This window comes from Octodon degus, unplaced genomic scaffold (assembly GCF_000260255.1).
Source record: "Octodon degus isolate 3935 unplaced genomic scaffold, OctDeg1.0 scaffold00006, whole genome shotgun sequence".
Lineage (NCBI taxonomy): Eukaryota > Metazoa > Chordata > Mammalia > Rodentia > Octodontidae > Octodon > Octodon degus.
Window position 1 is genome coordinate 6,354,888 of NW_004524582.1, and position 23,223 is coordinate 6,378,110.

The 23,223-nt window shown below is 37.0% G+C and overlaps 1 protein-coding gene across 9 annotated transcripts in view; it reads right to left on the reverse strand.

Moving 5' to 3' along the window:
* Window positions 1-23,223, reverse strand: part of Pcdh7 (protocadherin 7) — a 443,283-nt gene that overhangs the window by 414,427 nt on the left and 5,633 nt on the right. Inside the window, exon 2 of one of the 9 annotated variants that reach the window (XM_004624517.3) lies at window positions 16,830-18,854. The exons of the other annotated variants lie outside the window; for them this stretch is intronic. Within the exon in view, the coding sequence (XP_004624574.1) occupies window positions 18,819-18,854 (36 nt within the window). The 3' untranslated portion in view covers window positions 16,830-18,818. Of the gene's footprint in view, window positions 1-16,829; window positions 18,855-23,223 lie in introns of those variants that run through there. 9 annotated transcript variants of the gene reach the window in all.

Sequence of the window (23,223 nt, forward strand, 5' to 3'; positions counted from 1 at the left end):
AGATTCTTCTTACGTTTTATACAAGAAGCAAATGTAAAATATTCCTAAGGAAGAAATAATTTTCAAATGCATTTCTGATTTCCCTCTTCTCCCAATTTGTACGTGTGGGTGACTTTTCCTTCTACGTGTACATGATGCTATCCATAGACCAAATCTCTTCCTGTCTCGCAGAGCTGAATATTCATTTGAGAGAATGATCCATAGTTGGGCTATCACTGGCATTCATAGTGCTGGTTACCCCATCACACCTACGCTGCCCCCGTCACCCTTAGTCAGTGGTCATGTTCAGAAAGTCAACCAGCATGGAGCACACTCATAAAGTCCCTTCTTTCTGGCTGGATTTGGCTAAGGGAAATTCCTAATCAGTCTAAAAGAGAGAAGAAATATACCAGGCTATTTACTCCATAACTGATAGTCCTTTGGGGGCAGCCCTCTCCAAACTCTTTCCATTTCTCAGTTCACTAAATTCTACTTCAGCTGCCACCTTCAGCAAGTTGTAGAATGGAGTAGCTATTACTTACCGTAGAACAGCGTCTCTCTATCTTACCACAGGACAACTTCTTTCTCTAGAGAACTATCCACTTGTATAGGATATTTTTATGTTCTGAGATGCTATCTTGCGCCCTTCAGGGTGATGGCAGCATTCCTAGCATCTGTGTACTATATGTATGACTAGCACTTTATAACAATGTATCTTTTATAAATTATTTTCACCTATTTATTCTCACTTGAGCTACAGAACTTTACAAACAGATATTATTAAAATCATTTTAGGGGGCCTGCCCATTAGCTCAGTTCTTTAAGTGGCTGCTTCAACAAAGTAGTCAGGCTCAGGTTGCTGTGGTTCGACCCCCACAACTCCAGCCAGCCAAACCTGCCCTGAAGGCATTTGGAGCCAGCCCCGCCCCCAAAAGAAAATCCTTCTGCCATTTAGTGCTGGGGAGATAGCTCAGTGGCATAAGTACCTGCCTGGCAAACTCAAGGTCCTGAGTTCAATTCCCAGTTAAAAAAAAAAAAAAATCATTTTATACACAAGAAAGTGAAAGCTATACATAGTAATCTAATATTCATGAAGCTTATACAAATGATATTTTATGAAATATAGATGCATGTGTAGTATGCCCAAGTTATAGCCTAATTCCTATTGTATCATACTTGCCTTAAAAGTATGTATGATATGAAATGACCTTATATTGTTATTTGCCTTAATTTCAGTGTTTCATCAGCAGGGTTTTATAGGAGAACAAAAAATCACAGCGGTGTTCTCTGGGCATTATATTAAATGTGAGGGATACAGTCAGCCTTCTATTATCTCTTTTCCTTCCTCACAGAAGAATAATGTTACAGGCATGTTTTATTGACAATTGGAATCCTCTTCAAAGATAATGTATTCAGAATCTTTTCTACAAAAAGCCCACCAGGACTACAATGAAAGATAGAATAACTCCAGGCATGCTCACGTATTTGATCATTTTGTGTTAAATCAAGAGAGATGCTTAATGCATTTCAGAGTTCCTGAGTCTCCTTCACTCCTTCCTGCTCTCTGCCTGCTATCACGATAAAGTAGAAAATACTGACCTATTAAAATCTGCACATTGAGGCAAGGAGACACAAACTGTTATGAGACTTTAAGGAACTGCCTCAGTCGCTTTCTTGTCACTGAGACATAAAACCTGACCCCTGCTGCTTAAAGGAGGAGAGGCCTATTTGGGCACACAGTTTGCAGAGGTTTCTGCATACAGTCAACTGGGTCCAACCAAGGCAGAGCAACATAACCCAGGAGCACGGCTGGCGGAGATGCTGACATCACTGTGTCCAGGAAGCAGCAGGCACTAAGGGAGTCAGCCAGGAAGGAGATGAATCCTGTCGGGCCAAGCTTCCACTGATCCACCTCGTCCAGCAAGACTCCACTCCTAGTATCACACCAGCTGGACTGCCCCTATCCCACCGCCATCTGGATGTCCTGCCTATGATCTCAGAAGGCTTTTGGGGACATCTAGATATCAGTCATGACAGAAACTGAGTGAGTTCAGTATGTGTTAAGTGAGAGTTCACAAGTCAGAGCAGCCACAGTTAAGGTCTCCATTGGGATCTCATAAGAATATGGACGGAGACTTGGGGAGACCAAATACTTTTCCAGCATCAATGTACCATTTTCATTGAGGGAAGAAGGGAAACATTTCATTGGATTCTGTATCTCCTATGAAAATTTTTAGCGAAGTAAACATAATGTATTTAAGAAAACTATGACTAAGTCATCTTCTCTAATGCATAATATATCCCATATCCCTTCCTTTATTGACAACTTTCAGTCCAATAATGGTGAGTATGCATTTCTAGTATGCAGAGAGAGAAGAACTCTGAATAGTGCCAGATATGCCGCATTGTACCCTACGCAAGATGGCTGTGAAAAAATAACCATCTTGTTAATTGTCTTCTATGATGCCATGATCAGGCTACAACCTATAGAATGAAGACACAATCCTTTGGTGAGTTCCAGTATGTGCATTAGTCACTGCATGTAACCCTTACAGCATCCCTACAGGTTAGACAGTGTTACACTCAATTTGCAAATTCAGAAATGGAAGCCCACGAAAGAAGAATGAGGTCTTGCCCACCCCCTGACTCCAAAGATAATCTCACTTCTCTCTGCCTATGATAGGCAGTCACTCAAATTACATCAAACTACCATTATTGAATTGAATTTAAATACACAATGGATAAACTAAAAAGTAATCTGTAAATGTTTCATAGTTTTGTGATCCTATTAGTGAAACCACTAAACTGACAATCTTATTAATAGCCTACATTTCAAAATGTTTGGCAACTTTGGATACGAGAATGAATGTTTTATCTTATATGGCAAATATTTACCATTTCACCTTTCTGTGTTCCGAAATTTTTAAACACTAGTACATTATGTTGAGGAAAAAGCAAAATATAGTCATGCAAATATAAAGTAGCTATTGGATGGTTTTAAACATAGGATGTTTACATTGCAAGGTAAAAATAGTCTGGTTGATGACTACCTAGTTAATATCCATAGATCATAAAACACCTTTATCACATTTGAAATGTTTAGTTGTCAGACGTGTAGTAGCTAGAATGATGGTGCTCCAAAGATGTGTAAGGGTTTCTTTTGGATTAGCCAAGTGGGCAAGTGCGAGCAGTGCCCTGAAGTGTCCTAGAGAGAGGCGGGGAGGTTAGTATCAGCATAATGAGTTGTGAGACTCTACCACCTAATGTTGCCTTGAAAACAAGAGTCAAGAACCAAAGCATATAGAAGTTGTTAGAAGCTAGAAAAAGACAAAAGCAGATTCTCCTCTTGACCCTCCAATAAGAAAATGCAGTCCTGCCAACACACTGAGTTTTTTAATGGAGTCTAATTTCCAAAATGTTCATTGATTTAGGCTACTTTGCCATTCTGATCTGTTACAGAGGCACCAGCAAATTCATACAAGACTAACGGCAGGCAGAAAGGCATCTGGAAAGCAATGATTAGGTGCAGCAGGCAGTATCAGACTGGACTTAAATCAGTTCCTGGTCGCACAGTAGCAAGATGCCTCCTCCATATTCTTAGATATAGTTCAATGTTTTCTATACAAAGGATATGAAAATATAATAATATTACATACCATTGTTTCAGCCAATGTCATTGAAAAGTTGAAATGTAAGCTGCTATGATGCAGGATAATTCAAAATAGAGCTAAAATTCTGAAAATATCAAGTCACATAATATATCTAGATGATTATGCTCCTCTGTCCTCTGCGTTGGTAGTCTAAGGCAGTGAACACCTACTTGTTGTTAGCTAGATTCTATAAGGAAAACCTTGAAATAGACAAAGAACATAACAAAAGTAACATGAATGACTAAATGGAAAGAAAATATACCTTTTAACAACAGTTGGGAAAACTATTACTGAGGAAATTTTTATCAAGTCAGTTTCCAATGTCTATGGTCATGAGTTATGTTAACTTATAAAATCACTAATATTCACCAGTGTAAAAATAGTCTCAGTAAAAATATCCCAATCAATGTGTTGGCTTAAAACATTGCCCTGAGAGAATCAGAAACTGCAACATTTTGTGAAAGTAAATGGGACAATTTTCAACAACTGTTACTGAAATTAACGCCTCAGGAGATTGGAGAAATGGCAACAGAAAACACCAGGAGACTAACTATTAAGGCAAAGTGCACCCTGATGCCCACTGCAGAATATCAATCCTAAACTCTTTCTTCATATTGCAGGGTCTTGCAGTTGTCCTAATTCTTGAAAAGTCTGTCTGAATATTCTTGCAAAATGTAATCTCCTTTTAGGGTCTCCATTTACCAGCTTTTTCCTCAGGTATAGAAAAGATAAGCACAGTTTTTAAATGTAAGCTTTCTACTTTTTGCTTTTATTTAATACTTTGAGAAATAATAGAAATGTAACTTCCAATTTGCTGTTGCTATTGTTATCTAGGCTACAATTATCAATCCATTGTTTTCTCAGAGGGAGAGATGTTTAGACCTTAAATTACTCTAAGATACAATATCTTCAGAATATATATATATATATATATTCATATATATATATATCGAGAGAGAGAGAGACTGATGGATGGATAGATGGACAGACAGACAGAGACAGAGAAAAGAAATATATATGTATATATATGGAATATATAAATAGAATACATTATTATATTCATATCACATATTTGACATAAATTTCAAATGCTAATCAATGTAACTTGATTGTGAGTGACATCGCATTAAATAAAGAGTATGTATTAGGCATTTTCCACCTACATAAAAATTCATGGGTCCATTCTGAGTTATATCTTTAACACTGCATTGAGAGACCAAGAGGTCTATGACAAAACACATGGCATCTCATATGAGTTCATGCATTAGAAAGCCTCACATCTGGAAATTCTATTCTTCTAGTATCCTCCATAAATAGAAATATAGCTGAGAGTGGCACTATCTAAAAAAAACTGTCATCAAGCACTCACTTAAGAGGGATTATCTGAAAGCCAGTTGGGAACAAGTACCCGTGTTAAGAGAACACATGATACTATAGGTGCTCCAGTGAAAAGAAGAACAATAAAGGAGTGATAAGGGAAATGAAAAGCATCTAAAGTTAACCAAAACTTACTCAAAAAATCATTATGATTTTTCTTGTAACATCTCAGGGCTAGAACACTTTCTACAAACATTAAAAAACACAAGGTATAAACATATGAGATTATGTGACTATTTTTAGAATGATGTAATTTAGGACTCGAATTGTTGCATTCCTTAAAGAGTCTGCCTGGGGACCCTGAACACATCCCAGTAACGCTGCCATAAATAAAGGCATCTACATAGCTCCTCCCACGGAAATTGCTTCATAGCATCTGTCCTCTTACTTTCAATCTCAGAGATAGGAACAGCTCCAAAAGGAAGGTGTTGTGACATCTAAAAATAAATAGAAAGCACCTAACACCAAGCCTGAAGAATTTAGAGTGAACAGTGACAGTGAAAAGTTCAGGTTGGATCAAAAATCACAGAAGGAGTAAAATGCAGTGAAGCTAACCGAGTTGCTCACAGACTGAGTCTAATAATGACAATTAGAGAAAAAACTCCAAGAGAAACCCATAAAGTGCAAGAAGAGCTGAATATAAATGGGATCATGAAGAAAAATACATTTTAATTCAGTTCCAGTGAACACAGCTGAAGCCCCATGGCCACAGTTACAATATTGATGCAAGACTCTAAAGGAGAAAAAAATCAAAGCCATATTATATTTTTCTTGTGAGTCAGTTGTTAGCAACAACCTTCCAAGGAATTAGCAAGTCCTTCCCTAGGGAACATGTGGTTCCCATGACACCCCTTACCCTGATACTGTATAATTCCTGCAGAAGACTGTCTCCCCCACAGGACTGTATGCTCCTGTTTTATACACTAGTACAGCAGGACATCAATAATTAAGAGTCAACTGACTGAACAACATTTAGACATATAAATTCTGGTGATGTGCCTAAGCGTCTCATCTAAGATCTTATTTTACCTGGAATTATGTCAGCTACTAGGGGCAGAGGTTAGGCAAACTTGGGGTTCTGCTTCTGATGTTACTGGTTTTTAGTTATGCAATCAAGGACGATAAACTTGCTGAAACAAAAATACAATCATTTGTTAGTCCTTTGTGGTTTTCTCAATGCAGCTGAAATAGTGAAGTTGAAAGAAAACATTCAGTTTGTAAAGTATTCTTATCAGTTGACTGCTTGGTACTGACTTCTCACTCGCTCTGAGTCCCTGAGAAAATTTAGCCTGCTTGGCGGGAAAAATGAAGACGGAGTAAGTGCAGAAGCTTACGGGATGCCACTGGGAAAAGCACAGAGCAGCACCTCATAAACTGCCTGTGCCGCAGAGAAGGCTGAAGAAACAGGAGAGACAGACACAGGCCGCCTGCCATCCAGCGCCTCTCAGGAAGAGCACCAAAACTGGAATTTCCACTTCGCTAAAGTCATTATTCTAGCAGCCTTCCTCAACAACCTAAAATCCAGAGAGATAGTTAGTAGCAGGGTCTTCTAAAGGCACCTTTCAAAAATGCTAATAGGCGCCCAAGATTTCAATATATCCCAAAGTGAAGCTTTTTTATTTTTTTAGCTTCAAATATAAATGTATGACTACTTTGGCTGTGTTAAAATGTAAAATAGTTTGAGCTTGCTGGGGCAGCGGTGTGGGTAGAGGGAAGGAAGGAAGCTCTTGTGGGGAGAAAGCCTCGCACGTTGTGTTTCATTCTCTAGGATTTTCCTCAGGGCTTGGCATTTATTTTTCAGAGCTTTTCAACTATAAGTTTAGGGGGAAATACAGGCAATCATGAAAGTACAGAAAGATACTACAACTTCCTATCTATATTCCCTTAGTACTTTTATTCCTCACTATCGTTTGCCTTTGATGAAAAAGTCCCTCCCCTATCCAATTTTTTTCAATTATTCAATAAAAAGGCCAGCAAGGAATCAGCCTAAGTGATAAAAGGAGAGTGAGAGAGAGAAGGCAAACATTTTTTGGACCCCTGAGAAAAACCCTTGATTTTTCTTTTCCTTTTGTAAATTGAGACTTTCTTCTGTAGTTCTAAAGTATATTTTTTCTTTCTTTAATAAGACATTTCAGCTTTTTCTCAAGGTGATAAAATAACGAGTCTTCAATCCTCCACAGATGAGTGCTAGGAATGAAATGTGACAACTTAACACTACTATTTTTGGTAACAAGATATTCTCTTGAAAAAAAAAAAAAAAAAAAAAAACTAATTCTTCCAAGAAAATACTTGGTTCAGCTTTTGGCATCATTGCTTCATTTTTTTAAAAAACTCCCTTCATCCTCCTCAAAGATACTTTATTTACTATGCCAGGCCATGGAAAGCACATCAATCAATATTCTAAGTGTCATGGTTGTACTTTCTTACAATTTGTTACAGTTCTCATAAAGAATTAAGTAAATTATTGACGGAAAAGTTGAGTGATTTGCCTGATACCAGAAATAATGCCAAAATGCAACTTACAGAATCAGCATCTGCCTCCCAGCTAGGATCTAACTAAAGAACACAAAGGCATATTATATGTTGTGCTTTTAGATATCATGATTTTTCTCCATCCTGATTTCTTTTTATATAAAGCAGTATGTAATGAACACATTCTGATATTAACACTGAAGCAAATCTTACAGTGCAGATAGTAGTGCTCTCATTTACTGCAAATTCTAGAAATTAAAAAGCAGCAGGATGGTCAGCTATGAATGCAGGGTAAATAAATGTTAGATCATGTGTGGCAGAGTAGATCAGAACAAAAATTTGTCTAGATTTCCCTCACTCAGGCTTTGCACAAAAAATTCATTTTCTTTGTGGGGCATCTCTGTTGCCTAAATGTACAGATGGCTGTTGATGTTGGATCAAGAACTATACATGGACATGGACATGTAGATTATGAACGTAGTATGCAAATAAATTTGTTCATTTCAAAGTTGTGTGTTCTCCTACACAGCGTACAGATACTCTTTTTTTTTTAACTACTGTGTGACACAGCAGGAATATCAATCACTTTAGGTTCCTCCAGGGTCAGACTTTAATGAGTGATTATGAAACAAAATGTTACATCATTCTGAAATTGTAAGCATTCTCAAAACCTGAGTCCTTCGTTAAACCATTTCTCAGTTGCAGGCAGAAAACTTTCATGTTTCTTGGCCATGTAGCACCCCCACTGGCTGGTGCACTAGAGGAAATTGTTCTAATTTTAAAAGAGAACAATCAAAAGTTTAAAAGAAATAGATATGCATTCTCAAGAACTCAAAACCACACACACTTTTATTATTTGCTCACTACATGATGTTAATGTTGATATGTTTATCACTGGGGAATGAAAACAATTCCCACTTGTCCAGTGAACACAGGAATGCGCACACATGTACACACACACACACACACACACACACACACACTCCAAGTGTCTCCAGGAAACATCCCATGAAAGAATTACAATAACACAGAGAGAATTTTAAAAAAAGAGCTTCAGCAAGTTCTCAGAAGGTAATTATGCCAATCATACTAAATCCTGTCTTATCTCCTCTTTCACTCTCCCTTAAAGTGTGACACAAAAGTTGAAGTTATTGGACTTATTGAAGTTTATGGACTGATAATGAATTAACTGATTTCAGAATTAAATGTGGACAAGATTTTCATTTCAAACCACAAAGATTCAGCCTCCAATCTGTTTACATTTTACTGGTCTAGAAACTGTGGTTTATTTATGAGGCCAATAGTAAGGAACCGAAAATATTTCCCAAGCTGCATTCCACATTGTCAAATTCTCCCAAGTGAGAGTTAAACTTTTAAGAGAGTTCCATGCTGTACTCTGTATGAATTCACAAGCGATCTAGAGGTGATTAACTAGGTTCTTTACCCTTTTGTATTTCTATTAATAGGACACATCTTCAATTGTGTCATATTTTAATAAGCTATTATTGAGAAAACAAAATTTTAAAAATGCTTATAAGGAATAAGGAAAAACAGCCTTAGGAGTTGGTTCATAAATTTAAATTCTTAAACTTCGAAAAATCATTCTGATAACAGATCAGTGTAGATAATTTATGGAGTGGTACTGTACAACACAACCCAAGATTGCTTCACTGATTAATATTCTAGGATAGGCGGTCAGTTGAAAATATGTCACAAAGTGAAAAGAGTTCATTTACAATTTCAGGGATCCACATGGGATTTTGAATATATCCCCTGTAAATTTGAGGGATTAGTGCAGGTCATATTTTTACTGAAAGTTTAGTAATACACACCTGATTCAAGAAAAAATACTCACTGAAAATTTTCCATAAGCAATTCATTTCTACTTTATATACTGGTAATGCTTTAAAACCTAAAGAAAAAAAACTTGTTTTGTAAAAGAAAAACAAAGTATTTTGATTAAAACCTTGGCCTCAAAATCTTAATGTGCATAAAATACATTTCCCTCTTTAATCACATGTCAATTCACACACACACACACACACACACACACACACAAAATGATTGTGTCTTTTCTGCTTGAATTAATTATACACATAACACAGTATTTAACTACAGAATAGAGCTGGGGAGATAGCTCAGTGGTCTAAGCTCAAGGACCCAAGTTCAATCCCTGATACTGCTTGTCATGTCAGGCCCGGAACCCTGGGTTTGCCAGGCGCTGGCCACCAAAACTGGTTGTGGGAGTACACCCCTGTAATGCCAGCACTGGGGAGGATGAGACAGGAAGATCACTACAAGCGTGAGCTGCTTGGTGTGATCCTGTAGGAAATTGATTAATTAATTAATGATAAATAAATACAGAATAAAACTAAGAATATTGAAATGACAAAAAGGAAAATAAATCTTCTGAACTGTTTCTGAGAAGCACAGGGTAGGTACCAATCAGTGTAGTAGCCACATAACCACCCCTGGATATACACTTTCATTAAGTTTTAACATATATTATAAAAAAGGACTAAGTGACCTAATTTCTAGGATACTAAAAGGCATTCAAACAGCAGCGGTTGAGATATCGCTGATGGCCTCCACAGAAGCAAGCTGAATCCAATTTAACTCTCAGACGGAGTTGACTGTCAGCAACGTGTTCCCTGTCCTTCACCCAGCGGTTGAGTAGGAGGCCCCTGCAGCTGGACCATCTTACATGGATGTCAGCTTTCCACTTTGCAGACTGTGTGACTCTAAGCAGGTTACTTATCTATAGAACTTGGCAATTTCCACACTGATGAAATGAACAGATCTAGTCACTACACTATGGTTGTTGTACCTATTAAATGAGCGAATATACTGCCAAATCTGTTGACCACTCCCCGAAATAAACTGTGCAACATGAGGTCAGCTATTACTATTATTTATCATGCCACTGAAACTCTATAGAGGAGGTTTTTTGTAATTCAGCTATTAGGGTTTTTTTTCTTTTTCCCAGTGCCTACAACAGTGCCTTGAATGCTGGTGGCATACAGTAGCCACTCACTGAGCATTTGCTCTGTAGAAAGCTAACTGTATTACCTCAGTGCTTGTGTACTACACATATATGTATATGTATATATATCTGTGTGAATTTAACATGTATGCATGTATGTACACTTCATTAAAGGTAAAACATTTAAGAAGCCAAACCATGTAACTTGAAAAGTAAATTTCAGTGTTCCTGTCCAAATACTCTGTATAGCGTTTTGGAAAAAAGAGGCATTAGTCTTTTGTTCCTCATGTGTCATGCAAATGCCACCTCTATCTGAAATTGGCTTTGCAGTTAACAGTGAAATATACTGAAAAGAAAACACAGATACAATTTTAATGTATATCTTTGTTTATAGCATAATTACTGTCATTTCTCTGCACAGAGGAATTTCAATTTTTCTCTTCCAAATGTTAGGTTTTGTGGTTGAACTCACTGGAAACATCTACTAATCCCAGAACTTTGGGGGGCTGAGGCAGGATGAATTCAAATTGTGGCAAATTAGTAAGTCCTATTACAAAATAGAAAATCAAACTCTGGGCTATAGCTCACTGCGCAGATTCTAGGTGCAATCGCCATTACCGCACACAGACAGACAGACAGACAGACAGACAGACAGACACACACACACACACACACACACACACACACACACACAGAGACCTGAAGACAAAATGTAAATTAGCTCTGGAAGCTCAGAAAAGCGCTTCTTAGGAGCGTTCGCTATGATGCCGTATAGCCAGGCAATGCTGACCAAAGGAGAGAGCGCTGCTCCCGAGGTGGTGGTCCTGTGGCCCGCTCCCTGTCCCTACTGCACACATGGAACTGGAGAATTAGAGACCCAGCTTGTTATGGAGCTTATCACCTGATTTTCATAATTTTATCCTAAAAACCCCAAAGAGGAAAATGCCTAACCTTCATTTGTCTCATACTGAAGAGTTTACAGCACACCTACGGAACACTAAGAGTGAGCGAGTGCTGAGTGCTTGCTGCCAACCTCCACCTCCGGGACAGGCTCAGAAATGCCAGAGTCAGGCTACTGCATCTCAGCCTGACCGGCACTGCAAGCCTGTGTGAAAATCCACCAGCCTGTCCCTACAATACAGGAACTGCGAAGTGTGTGTTTCTATCTCAAGGGACTTCCTCTCCATTTAACTCTCACTGCATTTCATTTTAGGGTGGAAAATATCTTAATATTTGAAACTAAGCACTGACATTGTCATTAAAAATACCTATCATACATTTATGGAACAATTTTTGGTGATTTTATGTAAATATTAATTTACATTAAGTAGCAAGTCTACATTTACTTATGGTTGGCAAAATTAAAAAGCTACGACACTGTTTAGTACTACAAATCTCTATGTAAGCTAAAAATTGCAAAAAGCATTCAATCATGTGCATAAAAGATTATATTTACAAAGATAAAATATAATTTAAATCATACACATGCACTTTTGTTTTCTCAAAAGCTTCAGGAATTGTATCAAAGTCTCATAAATTGCTCAAAGGCATCTATAAGGTTTCTTCTGGAGCTAATCTGCAAAGCAAAGAATGGGAAGGATACATTCCAAGTAATGTACAGATCGTGTGTGTAATCAATGGCAAGCTTGTGAGGAAACGATGAGGCTTTGCTTTGACCAAAATAGACTATGGTACAGAGCGAACCTCACTCCCCTCTAAATTTATGTGAAGCCATAATCCCTAAAGGGACTGTGTTTAGAGATAGTGCTTCAAAATTAAATGAAGTCATAAGGTTAGCACCCTAATCTGATAGTACCAGTGTCCTTGAAAGAGCAAGGGACACTGAAGCTAGCTCTCTCTTTCTGCACAGAGGAAAGGGCACCCAAGGACACAGAGAGAAGGTGACTGCCTACAAACGAGGAAGAAAGACGTCATCAGAAACTGACTGTGCCAGCACCCTGCTAGAACAACTCTAGTCTTCAAGTCTAAGAGAAAAATTAGTTCTGCTATTTAAGATACTCAGCATGTGGCATCTTATTACATCAGCCTAAGTAGACTGATACAAACTCTACTAAACATGTTGAGTATAACCTATGAGGAATTCTGGACTAGAACAAAAATCATACCAAAACTTAAGTAAGCACCCATGTAAATTAAAATCTGTCATGACTACTATGATAATACAGCTCCCCAGTGATGGAAACAAATGCTTCAGAGTAGAGAGCCACAGCAAGCTGTACACAACGGGGCAGGAGTAAGAAAAGGCTCTGGTTTGTTTTCCCGCGTTCCCCCATGTGGCCTGAAAAAACCAATAGGGCAGAGTATTTGCCACTACAGCTGTGGAGAACAACTGGTGTAGTAAAACAGAGCCCTTGGCACAGTGACTGGCATCGAATAAAAGCTTTGTAAGTGGCAGCTGTTATTTTTAAATGCTGAACATGAAAAGAAAAGAAAAAGGCCCTGGAAAGATTGTATGGTGACAGGAAACAACTGTTAAAAAATGATGATGTTTTTAAATTAGGAAAAGGATGCCACAAAACTGAAAACCCCATTACGTCTGCTTCTTCTCCACACACTGGTGAACGGCAGTGGGGGTCCCTCCAACCACGGGTAGAGCATACGTGGAGTGCCGCACACAGCAGCACCTTGTCACCAAATCAGTGTCACTTGGAAGATGACCAACAAAAGAAACTAGCAGTGGTTCCAACAGGCAACGAAAGAAAATAATGTTTAATCATTTAAAACTGAAATATAATGGTAATGCTCCCAGAGTATAAATGTATCTTCAGAACGTTTTAGAGAGAGATTCATGAATAATTAGAAGTATTATCTTCAGTTGCAACAGCACTGCAAAAAGATCCAAACATTTTGTGTGGACCACGCCCACCCTCCTTAAACCCTGATTACAGGACAGGGGTTACTATGCAAAAGGACAGACAGGAGATTCCAGTGGCTCCAAGCCACTGCAAAGGCACAAGTACCAACAGGCACAGCTAGGGCTGCACCCTGGTGAGCTGCCTCAGCCCGTTCACATTTTCTGTGATTCCAACTTCGAAGGGGGAGCCAGAAGCAAAAAACAGAAATTTCACAAGTCTAATCAAGAATTTTTGTACTCTCACTTACTATCTGTAATCAGATTTGAGTAAGGGGAAAGTCACTGACAACTCAGGTGTCCAGGATAGACCACTAAAGTTTTAGAGTCTTTAAATGCTAAGAGTGAGTTAGTGAATTTGCATCTAGAATAATATCCATGCCCAATAAAGTCACAACTCTTACTTTAACTCAGGCTTGCATCACATTACAAGATATTCAAAATAGGGCCGGGGAGATGGCTCAGTAGAATAAGTGCTTGCCTGGAAGGGCAGGGTTCTGGGTTCAATCTCCAGAATCTCCGGTATCAGAAAAAAAAAAAAAAAAAGATAATCAAAATATTCTTCATTAAAAGTAATTGATTCCTTTTATTCTTGCTTGCTGTACTAAATGTTATAGATAATTAAGTGAAATCTGTTATCTCTCAAAGCCTGGAATATTTAGTCCATCCAACCTGAGTGGACAAAAAGTGAGCCCTTCAGATTTGGTCAACCATAAATATTTCACGGAATTTTGTCAAATAAATTTTTCTGAAGTTTCTTCCAACAGTGGAAAAAAAGCTATTATTGTCCTCTTTAAGGCACAGCTTCCTCAAGTTAAAACCAAAAAAAACAGTTGCGTGACAATGTCTCAATAAGTGGTGACTATTTTTATTACACTGGTCTAATAATAATAGTAGGGAGAGAGTGGGTGTGCTATGCTACGAAGCTTTTGTACTTTTTTTTGTTTCCCCTCTTTGTTCTTTTTCTCTGAAGAGTACAAGAGCAGAAAATGAATGGAGACAAAGCAGTGGAATTCAGTTTTATAGGCACAAAACAAAACCCAAACCAGCACAAAGCACTTGGGCTAAATGGAAGTGGAGGTTACTACTTTTTCACTTTAATCTTAAAATTCCATCAAGCCCTGACATTTAGTGGTGTTGTCTAGGCCCCAGGGCCCTGCTTTTGCCTTTGTCAAACCTGGCTTCCCTTTCTGATATAATTTTGCCCTCCTTCCACACTCCTTGCTGGAGTTAGGGACACTGGGTGCCTTCAGCCCTCCACCAGACTCCCTCTTCCCTAATCAAGATTCCCTTTTCTTAAGGACTATGGATCTTTGGGCTGTGCAGACCTAGTTATTTGATGAAAGCAATTTACACCCAGGTGAGGGGAAGGCTGAACTTAACTCACCCTAAGGTCATTTACATTTTAAGAGGAGCTCCTCAGAACATTCCAGATTCCTTGGAGTTGCAGGGCTGGCTGTCCTTATCTTTCAACTCAACAAGTATTTCCACTTCTAGATCCTGTCCCCTGGAGAATCAACTGCACATTTCTCTTTATAGATATGCTAGGCTCTCACCTTTAGAAAGGAGTGCTTGCCTTGGGCTGAATGAAAATAGAAACTTTATCAGTACCCAGGAGTTGGCAGAATGAAGGAACACGATCTGTAGGAACATATAAATGGACGGGTACAGAAATTCGTGCATGTGTTTAGGCGTACATTCATCTATTTTTTCCCTAGATGAAGATCTCCAGGAAAAGGATACTTAAACCCACATGTTTGTATGGTTCTTCTCCATACCCCCTCAAAATGTGTTAAGTCTACTCGGTGACCAGTGCTTCATCTACATGCCTTAAATATTTGCTTCAGTTTATTTTATTCAAGGATTTGCTGTTTACACCATCAAGAAGGAAGGAGAAGAAATGAGGGGACTGTTCATTTTCTACTTAAGCAAGGGTCATACAGGATGCAGAGATAGCAGGCTATGGGGCTATTCATAGAAAGCTTTTCACAAAGGAAAAGCCCACCCAGCAGGAAGGGCAAGAGCAGACAGTAGTAATTCACAATCTATCTCAGAGCTACAGCATCTTCTGGATCCAACAGGGATCAATTTGAAGGCTACCTAAACACCGAAGCTCAAGTCCACAGTTCAAGTGTCCAGCAAACATTTGGGCTGGGCAGGTAGTTACACATGAGTGGGAGCCTGAGAGATAAAAGAGCCGAGAGAATCCCAAATGGCATGTACTGCGGGTTACCTAAAGAAAGACTTCAATACATAATATACTTCTTATCACTGGCTAGGTCTCACACACAAAGCAACCCCACACAGGACAGTGACACAATGACACATTAAGGTTATACAACCTGAACACTCACTCCTTCTGACTCGGGGCTACCTGAGCATCTAGCTCCAGAGCAAGGCTTCCTGCATTCCTGACTGCCGGGCTGCAGTCCAATGGTATTTTCCTTAAAGCCCTTCCTGCTGAAGCTGAGATGAGGTTTAAACTAGCTTCTTATCTTTCTCAAATTTCCTCTTGTAAATTCCTAAAATGATGAAAGCCCTTGAGGAAACATTGACCAACTGAAAAGGATGAAAAACATTTTAGAATTCAAGAGTAACTTCTAAACAAAATGTTAATAAACACCATAAATTTAGTAGTTCTCTGAAGCCCCAGAGTAATTTTTCAGTGCATAAAAATTCATCTAAATCAGGGGCACATGCCTTTATGGCATTGTCTGCTTTCTCGCTTAAACATATAACGCTCTCGATTTTACAACAAATTCTACCTATGCTTCTGCAATATCTATGAAGGTCCTACTGAATTCTTTCATCAAGGGCACAAAAACAGGCCCAAGGAAGTGACTATATGGTTTCTCGCTACATCAGGACCTGGCTTCCCAGGGACAGTAATACATTAATTACCTAAAGGCAGGGACTCTTGTGTTATTCTTTGCAGACCCAGTACCAGTGCTAACATTATCAGATGTATTAAAAGGAAAAAGAAGCCACTTGAATGATCATTCTGAATCCACTGGTATTGTCACATTCTTCCTTACATTTCGTAATGGAGAAATAATTTTTTACAATTTAAAATATACAAAAACTAAAATAGATAATGTCTGGATTGTTCTGAGCTTATTGTCATCTGTCCTCAGGTTCAAAAAGTAAGTGTCAATAATTACACCGAAGACCTGGCAGGAGGCAGGATGTTGGTGACAACTGAGAGGAAGGAAGGGGAGAGGTCACTGAATCAATCACACATGTTCAAAGATCAAGCAAACAAACAAACACACACAAACCTGGCTAGTGCCTGCAGTCCTCGCACTCTGGAAGGCAGACGAGAAACACTCAATCTCTCACCCAGCTGAAACAATTTCACAATTTGGTGAGACCCTGCCTCGAAAATTAAATAAAATAATAAATCTAAAAATAAAATAGAGACAAAATAAGAGAAAGAACAAATTTCCTAGAAACTTTTTTACTATTTTTAAATGCTACTACAATAACCATGCTCTTGACCATTCTGTTCAACTCAATAGTATACTACATTTCCCAAGAATACTAGCAATACATTGCTTTGATTTACTATGATTTTTTTCTGATAAAAATAGTAGGTGGCCATAATTTCCCACCCTGAACAGTCAAGGGTATGGGTCTCAAACCCTCCCAATTTCTTCTACACTAAGATATATCTTTTATAAAGACAGTAACAAGAACACACAAACACAGATGAAACAAAATTTGCACAAGACAACATTTACTTTTCCTATGGCGACATTCTGTAATCCTCTATTTCATAGCTTTCTAGTTGTAGCAGAGAGATAAGACCTTATTTCATGCCCTAAGAGTATAATACAACCTGAATTTCCAAAATGTTGACTTTTACCCTTCTTCTGTGTGAGGGTATTCCTAAGTATCACTTTATGCACTGATTGCATATTCAATTAACCCAATTCTGGACTTTACTCTATTACTTATTTTTGAATTGCTGTGATTTGTTACCAAATTTGCATTTTAAGTGTATCAAAGGAAGTTTACTACTTGAGGCCGAGAAAGAAGCATTCCCAAGTAGCAGAAAAAATGGTAAGGGTTCCTTTACCAGCCTCTTACACTGATCTTAAACACCAAACAGAATGGGAGATTGAGGATAATTAAGTTTTGTTCAGGAATTTCACTGTAGCCTCAAGGATACTTCAGTAAATTTCCCTTTTGCAAAATTAAATAAACAGCTAATAGAATAAAAATCCTCAAGTGTACATTAGGGATTTGCATGTGTTACAGTGCATTTCCTATCATCTTATACTGTATAATGTCACTCCATTTTTTTTTTCCTGAAAGGATCATTTTATTGACAATGGTTCACAAAACAAAACAAACTTGAGAATTCGGCATTTTTAGGATTTTGAAACTTAGAGAATTTTAATAGGGCAGATGGTATGGTAAATGTATTATAAAATAATCAAACATATACATATAGAATACTTGTGTAAAGCACATAAATATATACAACATAATAAACAGAGACATAATATACAGACAAAGGGAAGTAGAGGGGCCATCCAAAGGATTCCCTGACTTATCTAAAATGTCACTTATATGACTGAAATCATGTCATTTGATCACCGAATAATGTGTAATATGCTGAATTCTTAGAAATAATCAAATTTATTTGACATAAAATGTCAAATAAATGCCATGTACAAAACAGGGAACTGTGCATTTCCCCTTCAGAAAGTGACTACAGTGGTTTCAGTGAATCTGAGAAACATGAAATTCTGTTAAGAACTTTATCAAAACAAGCAAACCTTGAACATTTGTATAGATACTTTGGTCAGTATTTCAAGATCCAAGGTAAAAAATCAATCCATTACAGTGCCTATGTAAGTACAAAATCAAACTCAAATTTGTTTCACAGACAACATTGTTCAAATCTTTAAATATGTATATTTTGGTGAAAACATGAACACACACAATGATATTCAAAGGACACACACAGAAGGAACAAAAGAATATCCTCTTCCTCTAACACAACTATATGTCTGGCCTGAAGAAGTTATCATCACATGACACGTAAAATGTATTGATCAACTTAGATTTTCGCTTAAAGTCAGCCTTTAATACGATAGTCACAAAGATATAAGAGACCTAATTTCCTTTTGTTCATACGCAGCCAAAGTCTTAAGATTCCTGTTTGAAATACTGCTTTGGATTCTTCTCATAATCCCTTCAATACTGTCTAACAGGTATCACCTCCTTGAGAATGGAATTCATGGTTTAGACACCCATTCGCAGAGCACATCTGTACTAATACTGTTTCTTCTACAAATTTATTTATCTGCATACTGATGTTCCTTAAATGAGGAAAATAAACTTAAAAATAAAAAGCACAACAAGTGGAAGAAGTAGTGATTGGCTGACACCCCACGGCCAAGGGCTGGCTCCAGCAGGTTTCGGAGTAGCAAGGTCATCGGTTTGGTCAAAATGGAGCATCTTATTAGCGTGGAATTCAGCCAAACACAGTAATGTATGGATGTAGACGCATCTGAAAGAAGGAAAATAAAGATTTATGCAGGTAAAAAAAAAATGCAACAAAGAATTTTTCCCAATGACTATCTCAATCAGAAGGCTGAAGTAGAGGTTTGGGAGCAAGGACAAATTTTATTTATAAATATAATCAGAGAAAAGTTAACTTGTCAGAGGAATGCAAGTCAGCTGTAATAGTTTGGTTGTTTGTACACAGTGTTAGTGTTCATTACAACCATCACTAAATTCCTGAAAATAAGCTTTTATTCTGTCTTTAAAACATTAATTCACCAGAAGTGATAATTAAGGTTAGGTTTAGTGGTTTCAGCTCAGTTCTTCTTGGAAATGTGATTTCTGCCACAACACTAACGCTAAATAAAGCTCTGTGTAAATGTACCACGACACATTGCCTACTTTAAAAAGAGTCTAGGGCTTTAAAAAAAATAAATAACAAAGAGAAGTGAACCTTACTGTCTCTGTATGTGAACAGATCTTAAGCTTTCTACAGAGTCACAGTAAACAGATGAATGGTGAACCTTACCATAGTCGAGAAATTGATTATATACACCTAAAATACAAACAATTACTATATTTCCCAATATATAAACTCCCAACGATGTTCAAGTATCTAATAGCATCCATGGCTAAGGCAACGAAAGGCTTGACCACACTACATTTAGTTTCACAAACAGTTCAGTCTATTTTTTGAATTAACAGGTTCAATAATTTGTATTTTGTACCAATATTTTGAATTTAATAAACTAGACAGATGAGCTTAATTACAAGAAAGCCATCCAACTAAAAACATAAATAAATAAATAAATAAATAAATAAATAAATAAATAACAAAACGTCAGGTTCTACTAAAGTTGTTCTAGAAATCAACTTTAAAAAATTAGTTCATTATTGTGTGTCGAGGATAGTACTTAGGCGAAATGCCTTGGCAAGGTGCATGAAAGGCGAAGGAGCACAAGAAACATGATGTTATCATGGATGAAAACAGTAAATTGTAATCCCAGGTAGAATAGATAGAAGTCTTACACATAGTGGACAGCCTTTCTGCTCCTTTCTATCAAGATACATTTTTATTGCCAACGGACTAAAACCTAGGTAGGAATTTATGTCCATTGTCATTGTTGTACTAAAATTATAAATTCTGTCAACATCTTGAATATATGTGATCAATCATGTTGGATTTCTTTAACGTAATTCAAATTTACCTTACACGAAGGAAAGAATTACTACATTCTTTTAAAAAAATCTATAAATTTTGAATGATAAAATCCAATATAATTTTAGAAATAAGAACTAGAGGCTAAAGAAGAGTTATATTTCACTGTAAAAATATCTTTATAGTCAAATATTTAGTTACAAGTATATAACAACCAAAGAACAATACAGAAAGCCAACTATCTTTTCTTTAAAGATAGTATAATAAGATTAAAAAAAAAAAAAAGAACTCTGAACTCTATGGTCCATGTTTTGGACTCTGACCTATAATTTATCCAATAATTTTGTGGTCCTAAGAAGTCCTTTTCTTCCTCTTCTATAAAATTAAAGGCTGATTTTTTTTTCCTATCTTTTAATTCTACAATGTAATGATTCTAAGGATTTCAGGTACAGGCATTAAGCTATTTTACTATTTTTTGTTTTGATTTTGTGTGTGTTTAAAGTGCAGCATATCTTTTGCATATCGAAGTATGAGTATCACAAAAGCAAAAAACTACTGTCACAACAGTTTGACTCTGTGGTCTTAAAAGTCACTGCTGTAGAATAGCTTAAGGTAAAATGAAAAAGGAGGGATGTGGGCTTCCTTTAAATGTGCATATGCACTGCAGATTGCAGATCAGTTGGCCTCCTGACCTTTTTCATATTTCATAGAGATCCAGGTGACTTTGCTATCTCCCCAGCCCATATTAGATATCTCTTGACTAAACATATGGCCTCAGTTCCTTCAGTTAGGACCTCGGATGAGCCAGAGAACAACCATAACAGGAATTTCCTCATATACAGACTCCCTAAGCCTCTTGAATGTCCTTGGTTGTAGATAACAGAGCAATGCAATTTTGCTCACAGAATTAGAATTAGAAGCTATGGCTGACATTACTTAGCAGACGCACTAGTACCAAAATCTAATAATGTTATGTGCATACATAAAAAAGAAGGTATTTTATTTTCTTAACCCTGCACATACTAACAGCAAAGGCAAGCCATCCCTTTCCTTCCAAAATAGTAGGTTTTTTTTTAAGTTCCTTTTTTTTAACGACTTATACAATGAATGTATTGAAAATAATTTGATCAATTAAACAGAACATTATTCAGACTAATTCAGCAGCTCCTTAGAAAAGGCAAACTGTCACAGGAGTTAACATGAATTTTTTCTTGAGTATTTCAGGATCAGTTACAAATGGATTTTAAAATGAATGTTTATTTGAGCTAAATTCTTGCCAAAAAATAAAGTACCTTACTTTCCATTTACCAAATACAGTAAAACTTTTACTTGTAAGTGCGTTATCTAAATAACAGCATGTCAAAGATACGCTCAACAGGACTTGAGCATAACAAGCAAAGTGGGAATTGTACTATTATAATGTCTACTTTATTATAAGTATTTGGTATTATATTACCCTTCAAGAAAGATTGAAAGCATTTAGCAAAGTAAAACACTGGATATTTAAAAGGATATGAAGTGCACTTGCCTGTATTTTACAAACCAAAAACTCACTAGTACTTCTGGATGGCAGAACTTTAACAACTACCAGCACCATGCTGCCAAGTAAAGAAAGAATAAGATGGAAAGGGGAAGATTTAATCTCATTAGTGTTGCAAAGATCCACAATTTGTTCAACAAAATATGTTAGGTATTGTCAGCAAAGGATTTTAATTTCAAAGGTCTATTCTATGAAAACTTGGGCTATATCTTCAGTTTTTCTCATGTGTGAACTGCAGAAAAAATTCCAGCGACTTGGGAGCACACGTGCATAGTCTGCCAAAAAGCACTACAGAAGCTTCTTCGGAATGTCTCTAGAGCCTATGAAAACAAACTAGGAAGAAGGGAGAGGGGAAGAGGAGTGCATTATTGCCAGTTTCATTCCTACAAAGCTGTTTCACTTACTACAATGTGATCATTAATGGCATTTAAGAGCAACATGCCAAACTTTCTAATTCTGATAAAAAAAAGAACAGTGTAAGAAACATCACTTCCATTTCAGTACAAATAAAAAATAAGGTAATTCAAGAAAACCATAAATATAGTAAGGCTTTGTAGCCAATCAAATCTCATATTTTTAACTCCCACCTATTACAAGGAAATGAAAAAGACTCAACCTTCCAATTTTTTCTTAGGTTAATTCACATATCGAAGGAAGAAAACTATAACAAAACCCTATGTTGCTTTTTTTGAATAAATGGTTTAATTTAAGAAAACATATCTTGTCAATCCTACGAAAATTGAAGGTAGTGATATCTTTTAAGACAAAAATAACAGCTCAGCTCCTTATGACACAAACAAAACTCCAAACAAAAAGGGTCTGTTTATGTCAGATGTCTGAACGGATGCAACTTTGTAAATGGATCCCTTGTCCCCTGACAGCAATATTGAGGAGATGAAGCATATCAATTACGATTACTAATTACATTAAGGGGAATGTGTTTCATTTGCCTTTATTTCATTGTAGGTCAGCTACTTACTTGTGGTTAAAACTTTATCCATCTTTTGAATAACTAATGGCATAGAAGTTTCCTAAGTAACTTATGGCAAACTGTGTGATTCTCTCCAAATGCTTTGTAGGTTTTCTCTTTCGGTATACACACTTCACTCAGCTAAGAGACCAATGCCATACATTAGTTTATTTATAAGCCTATCATTTTGCCTTTCAGACAAGATGCCAACAGTCTTGATATTGGCTGTTTTAAAAATTTAAGAACAGGTAACCCCATCGAATGAGTCAAACAAAACTTAAGACACAGCACAGACCATATTAGCATTTGCATAAAATATCTATAAATATAAATATCTATAAATCTGTCCACTAAAAAGCGTAAGATTAAGAGTGCAAATGCTATTGAACCACAGTGCAAAAGTACTATTATGATGCCAGTGGGGAAGTACAAATTCAGTGGAACGATCTCTTCATCCTCTTTTGCACCGAGTGTTACTATGTTCTTGGAAAAGTTTTAAGGCCTCAATTTATAAAGCATCTTAGAAAACTGCTATTATTTTAACTAGTCTCTTCCTTGTTTACACAACTGATCCCAGTATCAAAAGCAAAACAAAAATCTGCATGTAAGTCCAGGTAAAGCATAATAAGGCAAGTAGAATCTCTCCAAATGCCAAATTTTGGTTTAAGATTACCTTAAATAACTCAAAAGGTATTTTACCTCAAAAA